Here is a 17227-nt window from a genome sequence, read left to right on the forward strand (position 1 = left end):
CAGCCAATGAGGGCGAACGAGCTGTGTGTCAGCTAAGATTAAAAATAAATACATTGTAGGTGGGATTGCTTCTTTAAGAGGGTAAAACATTTTTTTTTTAAATCCCGATATGTTGAGTTTTGATTGAGATGGTCCAATTAATAATAATAATAATAAAAAGAACAATTTTGAAGGGTGGATGCTGTAAGAGATCTATTTCCAAAAACTCTGGGGTTTGAAGCTCACCCACCTACAGTATGCTGTGTCATGCCCAGTGGATGTTAAACCTCTCCTGGTGGATCATCCCTGCTCTAGCCAACCAAACATTTCAGGAGCTAATTTGTTCATAAAAGATACAGTTCATTCTTAATTATTATGAACTGTACACTAAATATAGCAAGTTCCAAAAACAGAACAATTCCAAAATCATGAACACTTCATTCCATCATTGTACACAACATTTTATTTTGTGATTTCAAAGAATTACAGCATTGTTGATGATATAGTTTGAATGACATATTCATCTTTTGCTTGATAATAATGCCTTTTATACATATGAATTCTTTGAAATTCACACATCTGGAGTAAAGAGCAGACCTCACATGGCCTGAAAGTTGTATAGATATTCGGTCTTTCAAAGAAATGTTTACAGACGGAAACGAGTTAATCTAAACTAAAACTTTATTAGGGGACCAGTTATGTGTAATGCAAGCCGTTTGAATAGCATATGTACATGTCTATGAACATTAATAACAACTAAAATAAATTATTACTAAGTAATTTACTGTAGTCATATTCTGTATCAATGTCCAAAAGATGTAGACACCCTTCCCATATATATAAAACACACATTTTCATTGCATCAGCAACTGTCTTATGGGAATCTACAGGGGAAATATACTGATAGATAGTTATTTCACATATTGTATGTGCTTAATCAACCACTCTATAATCTGACAGAGGTAATTTCCTGTTATGGGACAGATACTGTACATTGTTTCACTGTCTGTGCTATCGGCACAAATTAATCAGAAGTATGGCTCCTGGGTTCAATTTCTTTCCAAAGCCAAAAACGTAATCAGATCTGGTGGAGATAAAACCAAAACTTCTATAATATTCTTCTTTGAATAGGTATTTCTCAGAGGTGCGCTTGTTGATGGCCCCAAACACCTTCTCCAGAGCCCACATGCAAATCCACTGCACTGTTTAAGAGTTTTCACTGAAGGAATGTATTATCTTACAGTTCCCAGTGGGTGGTTAAATAATTATTTGTAAATCTTGAAACCTAAACATAGAGCTAAATAAGTGCAAGTGATAATTCACAAGGACAAACATTGAAATACTGAAAATATATCCACATCCCTAATAATTTTACATGTCAACACTTTTTCTCATCTTTCTAGGTGTGTTAATACTGGCCGGGTAAAACTGAATACAATAACAATGATTCATGTGTTTATTTCACTAGAGTGCTACAGCATTGCACAATTATGAACTGAAGATACATTTATAGGCTACTGCTTATTAATTGTAATATGCATGTTTTTAGACAGCAGAATATTCCTTCTTCATCCCTTCATAAGAAAAAGGGGGTGAACTCAACTGCTTGAAGGCTGTGTATGTTTCCCTCCATCTCAAAATCAACATGCTGGACTTTTAGTTGTACTAGCAAATGGATAAAGATGTACAGTATAGGTCCTTATAGCATACTATGTGTTGTGCTGTACAGTATATCATTTATTGTGCCAGAACTGCAAATAAACTACTGTCTGTAATATTTCCCATCGCAGTGCAAGTCATGTCTCCACTGTAACTAGTATCAGATGCCTGTACATTTTTTTTAAACCTAAGATTAGTACTTTTATTAAAAGTGCTATTACATTTATACTGAAGTCACTTTTTTAGGTTCTTATTTTAACATAATAAAAAGTGCAGTGATCTTTGTTATGAACCCACGTTTAACCCTTGTCTTAACTAAAGGTGCAATCCAGATACTCAACTTTGTGACAATGTTGGAAATGTCGGCAGTGCACTTTTATAAAGATGTGTCTACTAGTTTGATTTCATACACCTGGCTTATGTCCAAGGGTCTAGAGTCAGATGTTGACCAGTAATGAAATAGTCATTCTCATAGCTGAGATAAGCATCTGTTCTATTGGGCATCAAGTGTTGTACAGGATATCGCACCGATCCAGCGCTAACTCCCATTGACTTTAATAGAAATGAATGCCGGAACAGGTCTGATAACCTCTACTAGCACTTGATAAATGTGCCCCTATGTTTCTTACGGTTTGTCCGTGGCAATGCAGTGACAAGCAAATGCAGCTAATCATTTTCTGATCCTGTAACATAAACCCAAGTTGAAATTATTATTTTAATAAACGTTCTAAGCTTAGAAAACGTGAGTGTCTGCTTCTTGATCTAGGAGCTTGTGTCTGTCCGTAGTTAAGACCAAAGTTTCAGCTGTAGTTTGTTCATTTGTTTTTCACTCAAATTGTTTTTATTGTCACACTGTCAAATTCATCTTCACTTCTTAGTTTTCAAAGCCTGCATAATGTAATACACTGTAGTGTAAATGAGAAACTGTAATACGGTTTTCTTCACCCAAAGTCAGTAATGTTAAAATGGGTTATTTGGGCCGAACATAACGTAGAAAAATGTCTTAGGCCGTGTCCATAGATGGACAGGCCGTACTGAGGCGTGCGGACGCTCCGCGCTGAGCCCCTGCATCCTCAATGAGGATGCATTGAGAGAGGGCTCACGCGAGCGTCCGCAGGCGTGCGGAGGAGTTGGAGGTTTCAGCCGAGCGCCAAGCTGTTTTTCAGCGCGCTGTCGGCTGAAACCCTCCAATGAGAGTGGGGCTGCGTCAACGTCACGGCGCCGTGACGTCGGCGCCGTGACGTCGACGTCAGTGCGTCGCGGGCGATTGGCCCAGCGACGTCACTGCCCCGCCTCCCTACAGTCTCCCCCCACCTCCGATCGCGGACGCTGGCTCGCCTGTATGGGCATGAAATCGCCCAGCTTCTGCAGGCGAGCCTCAGCGTCCGCTCACCTCAGCACGGCTCCCCCCCTCTATGGCCCGGGCCTTACTGTGGAGTATTTAGGTGTGTGTCACTATTCTGAATAGTGAACAAAATGTGTCTTGCACAGATTTGTTTCTCATTAACCAATATAGACTATGGATATGGACAAAAGTGTGCATAACACCAGCTATTGCAAAGTGTAAATTATCCACAGGTTGTGAGGAAGGTTGACTTACAGTATGTTGTAATCTGAAATATTTTATTTAATGTTATCATCCCGGCTTGTAATAATTGACAAGGTTAGTGGAAACTATGTAATACGATATGTGATGTCCCCACTTATGCAGTGGTCCAAGTGCCTTGAAACAAGAAGTTGGATCTACTTTTTGAAATGTTACCGAATCTGAATGCTCTAAAAAGTAAACATTTTTGCAAAATACATCAAATGTTCTTTCAAAATAAGGTACAGTAAAACTGTAAGTATACAAAATTACTTGTAATTTGGGTCTGTAAATAAAGAAGTAATGATACTCTAGTGGTACACCCTAGTACCATTACCTTACGACCATTGCACTTATGTCAATTCTGTACAGTATGTCAAAATTACTCAGCTTCTCCTTGCCATCCTCACTTCTACAACCAAACGCATGCAGGGCCGGTGCTACCAGTAGGTGGCTTCGGCGGTTGCCTTGGGCAGCACATTTAAGGAGGCGGCGGCAGCAGAAGAGAAGAATGGTGGGCGGCAGCAGGAGAAGACGACAAGGAGGAGGACGGCAGGAGAGGAAGAGGACGGCAGGAGTGGAGCATGGCTGTAGAGGATGTCAGGCGATGGTGGGAGAAGAGGACTGAACCACGGGAGCAGAGCAGGACAGCACTGGAGGATGGCTGAGAAGGAGTATGACCCAGCGGTCTGATCTGGAAGTTTTCACTGACTTCTGGTGTCTGCCACTGCTGCAGCGCAGCTACTCCCCGGCCAACCTCCTGTGCTGCTCTGCTCCCGTGGTCCTCAGTCCTCTAATCCTGCTGCCGCCCGCCATCCTCCTCCTCTGCTCCCCTGCTCCACCAAAACCAGGTAGGTGAGAGGAGAAGTGAGACATGAAGAGAATGTGAAGTGGATAAGAGAAGAGAAGGAGGAGGGTGAGAGAGGAGGAGGAGTGGGGTGAGAGATGGATGGGCATGAGAAGAAGAGGAGAAGGAGGGGGATGAGATAGGAAGAGGAGAAGGATGGGTGTAAGAGAGGAAGAGGAGAAGGAGGGGGTAAGAGAGAGAGGAGGAGGGGAGTGAGAGGAAGAGGAGAAGGAGGGGGTGAGAGGAAGAGAAGGAGGGGGGAGGAGGGGGGTGAGAGGAAGAAGATGGGGTGAGAAGAAGAGGAGGGAGATGAGAGGGAGGAGGGGGATTAGATGAAGAGGAGAAGGAGGGGGGATTGAGAGAGAGAGGAGAGGGGTGACTGAGTAAGAGGAGGAGTAGGGGGGTTGAAAGAGGAGTGGGAGGGGGTGAGATGGGAGTGAGAGTGAGAGAGAATGGGGCTACAATATCTTTTTTTTTTTAAAGGGCTGGAGGTTCGCCTAATACCTTTGCACCAGCCCTGACTACATGTCATACTTTTTTTATTGTCACATACAAGGTGAGGTCCACAGCTATGTATAGTCATGTTTTGATGTTCCCTCCAGCAGTTTTTCTCTAATGCAGAGGAAAATGTGTTGCATTATTAATTCCTGGACTATAAAAAACATACTGTTCACCATCAGACGGAACACTTTTTTCGAGAGATGTTGACATTCAGATGTACAAAAAACAAATCCCTTTACTCATCTGCATAAGCAGCACATGCACTCTCATTATACAGCTTCAGTTGCTAAATATTTTAACTGTAGATGGAAATAATTAGATAAAAAAAAGGCTCAGTTGTTTCTTCATACTATTCAAAAAGCTGAACGTCATAAGGGAAGGATAATTTTCTGTATGAGTAGGTAATGTCATTTTTTTCCCCATGCCATTCTTTTTAAGATATGGTTCTTGATAATTAGAACTCAATACATGTTCACTCAGAAAAAGGCAGGATTTGTATGCTCAATTATACAGCGCTTGCAATGTCGTTTGACAAACCGAAGTGCATCTACAGAGACTTCACAATCCTGTACGTTGAGCATCTGCAGGTCAAAGCAGTTGGCAGCCACGATCTGCAGCCCCTGACCTGTGATGCTCTCGCAAGACTTCAGGCTCAGGCGCTTTAAGTTAAAGCAGTTCAGGGCCAAGATCTCCAAGCCAATATCAGACACCAAAGGACACTTGCCAATGTCTAGTGACTTGAGTTTTGTGCAATTTTTGGCAAGGTATTCCACCCCGTGGTCCGTGATGCCTTCGCATCCTCGCGCGTTGAGGTAGCGCAGCTTGCTGCAGTACTTGGCAATGTAACGAATGCCTACATCTGTTATCCGACCACAATGGGCAATGCTCAGATACCGCAAGCGGGACTCCAGCTTGGCGATCTCGCGCATGCCAAAATCACTTACAAAGCGGCAGTCGCTGACGCTCAGTTCCTTGATGGATGTGCAGTATATCATGATGTATCGAAGGCCCTCATCGGTAATACGGATGCAGCGCCGCAGGTACAGGTGAGTTAGTTGAGTGCAGTGTGCTGCGATGGTGTGCAGTCCTTCATCCTCTAGGACAAAGCAATCCGTCATGTCCAAGTAGCGAATAGATATCTGTTTACCGTGCATTGGAGACAGCTTGATGGACGCCTCCCGGGTGAGGCTGATACAGGTCACCTTAGAACAACCTAACGAGGGAAAGATATGGGTTAGAAACAATAGTGTCAATTGCTCAAAATGTTACTTTATACTTTTGCTTTAGTTAAAAAAACATTCCTCCAATTGTGACCCCCACATTGAAATGTTACAGTTTTTCAACAGAAATCCATCACATGGTTGAATGCCCAATATACTTTCAGGACATTGGTGCCTTGTCTGTATCATCTCTATTCAGCCACTATTTAAATCATGTGCAAAATTATGTATTTTATATAATTCTTGTTAAAGGTAGAAGATGCACTGTTTACAATATATTAACATATATGAATGTATTTTTTATTATGTGTTTGTATATGCTTCTCACAATCACACAAAATATACACAGTGTGTATGTATGTATATATATATATATATATATATATATATATATATATAAATACAACTGTATGCTCATCTGCATGTCTGAGAGAGAGAGAGAGAGAGAGAGAGAGAGAGAGAGAGAGAGAGAGAGAGAGAGAGAGAGATGAAATAGATGCAAATAACAACATGTGATAACAAAACAACCTGTTAAATAAATATCAATATAAAATAATATACTAAATAGAACACTATTAGAAATAATATCACAATCAAAGTCCAATGTTCAAACCCTAGAGAAGAGTCCCGACAGGTATAACAGGACAAAGTGCAGGATCCAGGGGCCCACGGCAGCTCTCACATGGATTAACCAGTTCCACAGCAAAATCTATGAGAAAAACAAAACAGAGAGCACACGCCCCATAGTGTAACACTGTAACATTTAATGTGGGGAAGGGTGGGTGGGGGGATTAAAAACACTCACAATGTACAAGATAAAATTAGGCAGTATTGCGACACTACGTCATCACGTTGTGTGTATCCTTTACGGCCGAGGAGCACATGGAATTATATGAAGGCCAACTCTGATACCAGACTGTTCTGGAGGATTTTGAGTGAACCGGAGACACAGTACTGCTTGGGAGACTGATTCCTGTTGTTCGTGGACTCCATATCTGCTGCGGTTTTTGGACCTGCCTGGTGGTGATTATTAATCACATACTGCCTAATTTTATCTTGTACATTGTGAGTGTTTTTAATCCCCCCACCCATCCTTCCCTACATTAAATGTTACAGTATCACACTATGGGGCGTGCGCTCTCTGTTTTGTTTTTCTCACACATTTTATGTTATGGTGGGTGAAAAAGGCAACAGGAAACCTCCACCATATTGCATATAGCAAATAAAAAGATCACTTGTGAGCACATTCACATGTCTTAGGCAGGTCTGCAAACCTGCCTTTCACCATTATCACCCAGCATACAGTGCTTCAACTGCAGCAAGAGATTCTGGGAAATTACATGCAAATGAGCACACCGTGTCACCTTTTGTCTGAAAAACCATTGTTACATGAAGCCCATATAAGCTACCTCGCTGTTAACACAGCTTTAATGCACAGCATGGGAATCAGATGCAAAGCCAGAGAAACCATTCACAGACATGTTTCAACCTTAATGGGTATCATCAGTGTGATGTTGGTTGTACTGCTGATTTTGCAATTTTCAAAAATTTATATATTTTTAATATATATATTGAAACCAAAATGGGACAGCGCGGATTTCGTAGCGTAAAAAAGTAATTGTTTTAATATACACAAGCTAAAATCAGGCTACTCACAAAAAATCAGTAGATCATGTGCATTGGAACTAAACTCGACATCCTATAGATTCAGTGCCGTTAGTTGCTGTATTCTCGTGGCTGGGTACCTTCGAGAATGTGCGTCCACACAATGGTCCTCCGGCACAGCGGTTAGCGCTCTCCTAGTTCCACAGCTCCACAGTTCACTCCGCAATCAGAGTGAGACAGGTTCTCACTGTTTTCCGTGGATTTCTGTGTTCAGTTCCAATGCGCATGATCTACCAATTTTTTGTGAGTGGCCTGATTTTAACTTGTCTATATTAAAACCATTACTTATTTACACTATGGAGTCCCCACTGTCCCAATTTGATTTCTAGAAGTGTCGAGGAAGGTGGTTGTTCCTGCAGATAGCTGATCGGATCCTCCAGCGTCTTTATATATTTTTAATGTTTGGTTTTACATTGGCATAGTCCCTTTGATTCCCTTGTGTTTCTGTCCTTCCCATTTTACCTACCCTTGTCTACCTACCCCTGTTTAACATGTTGTTTGTTGGCTTTGTGTTGTTTGTGCATATGTGGCTTTACATACATACATACATATACATATATATATACACATATATATATATATATATATATACACATATATATATATAATATATATATATATATATATATATACAGTGTGTATATATATATATATATATATATATATATATATATATATATATATACACATATACATATACAGTAAATATACGATACCGTTCGCACGAGAATCAGCAGACAGCAATCATTTGAGATAATGAATAATATATTGTAGAAAACAAGACACAAATAACCAACGTTTCAGCGCCACAATCGGGACCTTCCTCAGGGCAGTGCCCTGAGGAAGGTCCTGTTTGTGGGGCCGAAAAGTTGGTTATTTGTGTCTTGTTTTCTACAATATATTAACATTGGTTATTTGTGTCTTGTTTAATACAATATATTAACGTTGGTTATTTGTGTCTTGCTTTCTACAATATACTAGCAACATTATCTCACCTGAGTGCTGTCTGCTAATTCTCATGCGAATGGTATCGTATAGTTATTGATTATTTATGGGACATGCACCTACCTCATATGACAACTATTGGAGTGCCGGCTGCTTACATACATACATACATACATACATAAATACATACATATATATATATACATATATATATATTAGTTTGCACTCACGGTTTCTCAAATGAAGGCAGATGCTCGTCCCATATAGAAACATGTACAGGGTAACCAGGGAAATCCAGGTAACAAAGAGACAGCACACCGCAATATAATGAAGTAAATAAAGTGTATTAACAACACAGGGCAGCCAACGTTTCGGTCCTCAGAGTGGGACCTTCCTCAGGGCAAAGCCCTCTGGTCCCACTCTGAGGACCGAAACGTTGGCTGCCCTGTGTTGTTAATACACTTTATTTACTTCATTATATTGCGGTGTGCTGTCTCTTTGTTACCTGGATTTCCCTGGTTACCCTGTATATATATATATATATATATATATATATATATATATATATATATATATATATATATATATATATATATATATATATACATACACATATACACACATACAGTACACGCACACACACGTGTGTTCATTTATATTTGTGTGTTCCTTCATGTATATCTATTACTGTGTGTAGGTATGTATATTTGTATGTAAGTATACATGCAGAGGGGGTCAGAGTTGAAGATGTACACTCGTGTGTGTGTGTGTGTGTGTGTGTGGTAAGGCACTCCTTAATTAAATCCAAGGTGTCACGGAAATGTGAGTGCAGAGCAATGTAGGAGGAAGATCCAGCACACTTGGGGCCAAGTATTTTTATTGCAGCAATTGACGTTTCGGTCCTTTGGTCCATACATACGTACACCTTCAACTGACTCCCTCCCCTACAAATCTGACCCTCTCTACATGTGGGGCATTGCTGGAGGCTGCTCTGATCAACGCTGCAACACAAGAAGCAAACGATCACCCCCCTGCCCGGACCCCAAGTACATGGAAAGTAGGGATCTGGCAGTGGGGCACAGAAGGGGTACATTTTATGGCACAGGATACCGTGCTTCCTTCTATGGCCAATGTCTGATCATGGGTGTGCGGCATCAAAGTTATAGGGGGGAGGGAGGAGCGACCGTTTTTTGCACAGCTCATCATAACTAGAAGCTAATGTAATGTCCCATTGGCTGCACAGTGGGGGGGAGGGGGGGAGAGAGGAGAAGCAGCATAACTTAGCTGGTATGTCAATAGGACCCCAGGTGTGCCAGCCCTGTTAGTGCACTTACAAGGTTAATGTATATGTATTTATCTATACATCAAGATTGAGACGATACCAATCTGACCACTTGGCAAACCTTGGTTCAGCAGTTCTTTCTGGCCATTGCAGGAAATAACACTGACTGGTGACAATGTTGGGACAAAGAGTTAAGTAATGAAGGGGACATTGCTATGACAAACAATGTTCCCATCATTATGGGCTGCTCTGACCATTTAATGCCAGAGAGATTTGAGCAGTATGAACCAAGAAGAGAGGACTCAAATATTAAACCCCTGATTAGGCAAGAAATTAAGAATTTACGGGAGGGGTGGCTGCTGCTCTGCAGGACAAATTAAGCATTTACTAAATAAGGAAACAGCAGTCCCAAAGTAAGAATAAGCCCTCAACAAAATGACCAAGAAATGGTGGTGGGGTGTTGAACATTGGCATCTGAATTGCTTGGGTTGCATTTGCTGTTTTATGTCTAAACATTCCTCGGAGGCGGCAATAACCTTTTAGCAGGCCCAACTGTGAGTTCTTCATAGATGAAATTGTAGTGTACAGAGCTCCCAAAACCTCACAAGTATCTTCTTCAACTATATTGTCAATTGTGACAGATGGAAGCTATGTACAGTATAATGTCATCTATGTATTACCTACAAAACATCTACACTTTTCCAAGACCAATACTGCTCCTATGCTGCTCCATACACTCTTTTCTCTGTTTAAAAATATATATATATTTTAAAAGGCATCAGTCACCAAGATTTAACCTGTTACACCTATCACTGCTATTACAAGTACTTCAATTTGGTTTTATGTAAAAGACTTCAGAGAAGCAGTGCCTTTTACTTAGCAATTTGATTATATTGATTTTGCATCTTATTATAATATCTACCATTAGTTTTCAGTTCTTTCCATTCCAGTGAAACATTGGTTAAAATAATATTGTAGGCACGCTCAAAATGCCCCTGCCGCACATTATCTAAGACTTGCTTGCAAGACATTATGTGATCATTGAAACTATGGAATGACTATGGAACTATGAAACTATGGAATGACTATGGAACTATGAAACTATGGAATGACTATTGAACTATGAAACTATGGAATGACTATGGAACTATGAAACTATGGAATGACTATGAAACTATGGAATGACTATGGAACTATGAAACTATGGAATGGCTATGGAACTATGAAACTATGGAATGACTATGGAACTATGAAACTATGGAATGATTGCTACATTCATTCCTTATTTATTTTATGTGTTTGGACTCCTGGCGAAATCAGGACGTACTGAATTTTCTCAACATAACATTTTGTTCAGAGATAGGATTTGAGGTTTAAATCCGAAAGCAAATTTGAGTTTTGAAACAAAAAAAATGACGTCTATCTTTCAATTGTGAAACAAATGTTCCAAACACATGGGGAGGTGTTGCACGACTAATTACTTTTGCATTATTGTGCCTCGAGCATACAGTATATTACTGAATGCAACTTCATATTTAAAGTGTAAGCACTTAAGGTGACGTGCTGGACAACTCAAATGGGTCATACAAAAAATCCTTTTAATTGCAAAAGGACGAGAGTGGGATTTTAACGAATTATTCCATAACACCAAATTAAACTTGATATCATTTTGTGCCGGAAGCAATTGTGTATATATCTGAAGCCGAGGCCCTGGGCAAAAAGTTCAATTTCACCAGAAAAAAAACCCAGGAAGATTCATCTGATTTTAAAGAAAATGAAAACGTTGATACATCCCATTATAATGCTGCATAGATTAACTTCTCTCATAGCGGTTTCAAAAACCACCACGAAAGAACTCGCTGATAAAAGCAGAGCCAATTTGATGAAAATCTATTTAATACAGCGAGGAAAACAGATGCAACATGACATTGAAGCTTCTCGCATCGGCTTAATGTCGTAAATCCCATGGGCGACTCTGGATAAAAAATGCCTCTCTGATTTTAGTAATTAGGCGGGTGGAAATACCAGAGTTTTACATGTCTTAAGGCACTCACACATACTCGTAATTTCAAGTCGTTAAGGAAAGGACACTGGTGGTTTAAATTAAACATTTTCAAATAATTAGGCAGCATGGCATGGCCTGCCCTGCAGCGCTTATTCCTTTAAAGTCTTTCGAGACAGCTAAATTGATTGATTAAAGTCATTTTGAGTAATATCCTACAACAAGTCTCATGAGCTTTAAAGAGCACATGCTGCTCTCCTGCACATGTTAAACGTTGTCCAGGGGAAGTACAAAATGGCGAAAAAGAGTGAACAGGACAAGAGGTAATGTGTGGACACTATATCTGCAGTAATGCAGCTAATCTTAGGGGAGCCACCTTGAGATCATATAAGATCATAAGACAGAAGAAAAATTGTAGGTATCTCTCATAAAACAATGGTATGAAGAAGTTATTTCAAGATACCTTAACTGATTGAGATGTACTGTACTTAGCTTATCTTCAAGAGGCAGCCTTGCTTAATTTGTGAGGTCATAGATTACACTAGAAGTCTGATGTGCATTGAGATCCATTGGTTATCCCGGACTCCTGATACTTCTGGGAAAGCACAAACCTTTTGACCCACCTAACCGCCCCACTACTTGCATACTTCTTCTGATGTTTTAGGCTGTAGAGATGTGCAAACGTTACCTGAAAAGTTAGCTAAAACAGTGAGGAAAATGGCAAAATCAGCACCAAAGAAAATACAAGGTCACATGATCAACGTGGGACAGAATCTTGAGAACTTTCCCAAACAATGTATTAAAATAAAGAAATGTTGGTGTTTTTGGAACAAAGTGAATGAAAAGTCGACACACAAATGTTGAAATGACCATTTTGCCAATTTTCGACCAAAAATGTCTAAATAATAATAAAAAAAAAATTTAAACTATAGTGAAAATGTCACAAAATTGTGAATCTATCAAAAATTGGCATGCAAGATTATTAAACCGAGATTGGGACAAGTTCGCACATCTCTAGTAAAGAGGAATACTATGCTGTGTCCATAAAAATTACAGATAGATGGATTAACAGTGAAAAACACCACACAAAAGTATCTGAATCACAAATCAAAGATGGTTGTCTACCAACATCTTAGAAGAGATCTTGATTGTTTTAGTTTATAGAACTTCTGTAGTGTAATTATTCATTTTTAATTATTTGAAGTTTAATTTAAAAAAAGGGTTATTCTGTCTTGAAGGTAAGCTTTTTTTTTTTTTTTAAAAAGGCGCTATATTTCATATTGAAATACTACTCTTAATAATGAAAACGTTTTTGTTCTGCTTTACAATAGTTGCTTTCTGCTTGTTAAAAGTTAAGAAAATATATAACTTTTGAATTTGGCGTTAAAAACAAAAATGTTAGTCTTTAGTCATTTCCTTACCTGACACATCTAAGTGCTCCAAGTTTGGGCATAATGATACCACGTCAAAGACTGCCTCGTTGGAGATGTTGTAACAGCTGGAAACTTCAAGCCTCCTCAGTTCTGGGCAGCACTGAGCGATGATGTAAAGTCCTCTATCTGTAAGCCGCCTGCAGCCACTAACAATTACTGTCTCCAACATGAGACAGACGTTGGGGGTATCCTGACAAAGTCTGCGGGTCAGTACCTTTAGAGCCCTGTCCACATTTATTGTTTCACCGGTCAGCCGAATAGTCCTCCATAGCCGAGGGTCCCAAGCTAGATTATACCAGCGTCGGCACACCCGGGCACAGCGGCACAGTTGGTTCGTGGGCAGGTAAGAGAAGATCTGGATAATGCATTGATCCGGGAGTCGGTCAGTGCTCGCATGCTCCTTTTGATGCTTGGAGGCCAGACGTATAAGCGGATTGGTCAGGCGTGTAGGAGGCGGCGAGTGAACTATAGCAACTGTCTCCCCAGTGATGGACGATGAGGAGGTGGAGGATCCTCTTCCGTTCTGAAAGCCGTGTAAGTTTTGTGGGCAAATGAGTGCAGGGCTTGGTGTGCTTAGTGTTCGCATGCTCAAGTCCGAGTCTGGAAAAAAACAGAGGGAGATGAGATAATTGAGAGCACGAATAACGACAAGGAGAATTACAGGTTCTATTAGGCTTATGCTACTGTACATCGGCCGAGGTGGGAGATTGGGACGTTTTCAGATGAAATTCCCCACTGACTTCAACAGGGAATTTTGCCCACCAACGGCCCAATCTCCCCCATCGACTGATATGGAATATGCACACATATATCAATGGTTACTAATTCTACCTTCCTTTTTCCCCTCCAAAATACCAATTTTAGTTTTAAGGATAACCTCTGTTTCATGTAGACTCTATGGCCTAGATTTACTAAAGGTCAATATCGCTGTATTAATAATTAGCGTTATAAAATACTGTTATTGCAGCTATATTTTTTTTTATTTCAATGTATTTACTAAAGATCACTTATTCATAAGTGGGCTGCAATATTCAATCTCCTTTGTACAGTATACACCGAAAAAGTGGTAACTGAGAGTTTAATAATGGTAGTGATACAAATAAGTGTCAACTCAGAAATCTGCTTTAGCCAGTACTAAAGATACAATTCTGTGAAAACATATTCAAAAACCCAATTTGGGAGGAGCGCAGGACTTTTGTATTTGTTTTCCATAAATATATGGCCAATTCCCTTTCTCCATAAAGGTATTGAAAGTTATGTAGTGCTACTGATACTGCGTTATTGTGGTAGGTCTGAGCTCACCTTATTCTGTTTTGCTAAAAAGAACTTTAAACAAAATCACGACTAGCAGGCCACTTGGGTTTATAAGAGGTTGATATATTAATCATTTGAGTTCCCAAGGGATAGCGGCACCAAAGTGCCTCATGTCCTCTGTCACATCGCAGTGTCACTGATGACGGGAACGGAAGAGGACTCCGCCTCTTACGTTCCCTCTGCCTGGTAGATCATGTTCAGTGCTCCACAAGAGTGCAGAACGCAGGTTCCCCTGGAAAAAAACTAGGAAAGTCCATGATGTAGCCACTACCCATTTGCTAATATTTTGTACTTGAATCATCCATTCTAGGTTGGCTAGTCTTATCTAGCCTATGTCTACGTGGCCATTATATAAATAAGCAAGGTGAGTCTAACACCAGCCTGGTGTAGGTGATACAGATGGACTTTATTTATTGGCAGTAGCACGAAATCACCAGGTATCAGAGTATAGTGAGTAGTATGCGAATAGGTAACTAGCCGATGATTCATCATTTGCATGCTCATTTGCGATACTGTCGGTCTTGCATATGTAATTAGCGACCCTGGCATTAAATGTAGCCCACACTTATCACTGCGTTATTTAAGTGTTAAAGCTTTTAGTAAAGGATGCAGTAAAAGTAACACTTTATTATTATTAACGCACAGCGATATGAATTCGAAGTTTAGTAAACCTAGGCAGTGAAGAGGGGCATAGCTATAGCCCGGGCAAAGCCCGGAGGCCCGCACTCTTGGGGGCTCACTTTGTAAATGCCGGTCACGCATGTGGAGTTGGCACGTGCTGATCGCGCATGCGTACTAGCAGCCGGCAAGTGTTGACCGCACATGCGCATGAGGAGCCGACATGCTGAAGATGCATGTGCAAAATTTTGACCGGGGGACCCTGCATGTTTAGCTTCACCATTGGCAGTGTGACATCATCAGACTGGATTTCTAGCTGTATCTGATTCTAATTGCTATGTAAATCTATGCTAGGGATTTCCCGTGTGATATTTTGCCTTAGGCCCCTATTTAATATGCTGAGAAGATATGCTGGGGAAGTTCTATTCAGTTAAATTCATATTTGACCAGATTGGCCCAATTGTATTTTAGTCCTGATCAGTTGACCTAGTAAAGCACAGTGTAGGAGCAGACTCTTCTGGGATTGGTAATAAATAGAAACCTTTTTTTTCATAGTTGTTTTTATTTTATTTACATTTTTATTTTAAAAGGCCCACACGGCAACCCCTGCTGCCCACTTTCTCCACTCCACAAGGCAGCAGTTTTTTCATACAGGCTACTAAGGCTATTATCAGGAAAAAAAAAATCTTAAATGAGCAATCTAAGACGACAATTTAAAAAAATATATTTTTCTTTTTATACAGTATTGAAGCAGGGTGTCTCCGGAGCCAGACCCCGATAATTTCAGCTCCGAAGACCCGGAGATACTTACCTCAGTAGGTGCCGATAGCCAATCCGGCTGACCAAGCAGGGCTTTAAAGCTCCCACGTCACATGGGTCAATAGGAAGCCACACCTATGACATCACGGCTTCCTATTGGCCCGCAAGCCGCAAGAAGTTTCAACAGCAGACATATTGTGAAACCTAGCAGCCGAGGAGAGCTGCTACCGGCACCTAATTCAGAAGTACTGTATCTCCGGAAGCATGGGATCCCGGGAGCTGAAATTAATGGGGTTCAATTACAAACACCCCCCTGCTTCAACGCTATATAAACAATTTGCAAAAACATTGGATTGCTTCTTTAATCTTTGAGATACAGTACACATTTAATCTTTGGTTGAAACAGCTGTCTGTGAGTAGGTTTACTGGCTATGCACTTCTTGAACCGAGCCTGTGCTGAAAAACTGTGTAATACGGCAGGCATAAGCTTATAGGGGTCCATGTTAAAATGGATAAGACGTAAAGTGACTTACTGTGAGTGCTCATTTGCATGTCTATACCCAGAATACCTGGCTGCAGTGGAAGCAGTGTATGCTAAGAGATAATGAGGAAAGACGGGGTTGCAGACCTGTCTCAGACATGCAAATGTGCCCACAAGTGGTATGTTTTGTTTTGCTGTACACCAGGCATGTCAAACATGCGGCCCGCGGGCCGCATGCGGCCCGCAATGGATATTTTTGCGGCCCGTTCACAACCAGCGCGGCGGTCGTGTGTGTCGGCGAGCGCGTGGGCGGCGGTAAAAAGTTTTGGCCGCGGGAGAAGCGAGCGCGGGTGGGGGGGAAGCGAGTAGCACGGACGGAAGTAAAATATGTCCTGCAGGGGCTGGAGGCGTACGGTGGCCGGGTGCAGTCAATCTGCACTCGTGCCGTGTGTGGGAGGACACGGGGGCGGAGTCAAAACCCCGGCGGATAGACTGCATTCTCCTTGAAGCCTGGTAAACCAGAGAGATCATGGCCGCCCCCCTCCATGAGGTGCAGAGAGTTCAGTGGAGATCCCACAGACAGGGGTATGTCTTCACAGCAGCCCCCCTCCACCCTGTCAAATCTCTGTGTGAGCTGCACGTGCAGAAGGAGATCTGTGTGTGCATCTCTATATCTGTGTGTGTGTGTGTGTTTGTGTGTTTGTGTGTCTGTCTGTGTGTCTCTGTGTCTCTGTGTGTGTGTGTGTTTGTCTGTGTGTGTTTGTCTGTGTGTGTGTGTGTGTGTGTGTGTGTGTGTGTGTGTGTGTGTGTGTGTGTCTGTCTGAGTGTTTGTGAGTGTATCTGAGTGTGTGTGTGTGTGTGTGTGTGTGTGTCTGAGTGTGTGTGTATGAGTGTGTGTGTGTGTCTGAGTGTCTGTGTGTGTGTGTGTGTGTGTGTG

General features: G+C 41.1%; 1 protein-coding gene across 1 annotated transcript in view; it reads right to left on the reverse strand.

Moving 5' to 3' along the window:
• Positions 1-419: 419 nt before the first annotated feature.
• FBXL7 (F-box and leucine rich repeat protein 7) overlaps positions 420-17227 on the reverse strand; it is a 308638-nt gene continuing 291830 nt past the window's right edge. Inside the window, exons 3-5 of the mRNA XM_075585931.1 lie at positions 13107-13718; positions 3065-5784; positions 420-2640 (exon numbers count right to left, since the gene is read on the reverse strand). Coding sequence (XP_075442046.1) covers positions 5048-5784; positions 13107-13718 — 1349 coding nt within the window. The 3' untranslated portion in view covers positions 420-2640; positions 3065-5047. The remainder of the gene's footprint in view (positions 2641-3064; positions 5785-13106; positions 13719-17227) is intronic.

Source organism: Ascaphus truei, chromosome 2 (assembly GCF_040206685.1).
Source record: "Ascaphus truei isolate aAscTru1 chromosome 2, aAscTru1.hap1, whole genome shotgun sequence".
Lineage (NCBI taxonomy): Eukaryota > Metazoa > Chordata > Amphibia > Anura > Ascaphidae > Ascaphus > Ascaphus truei.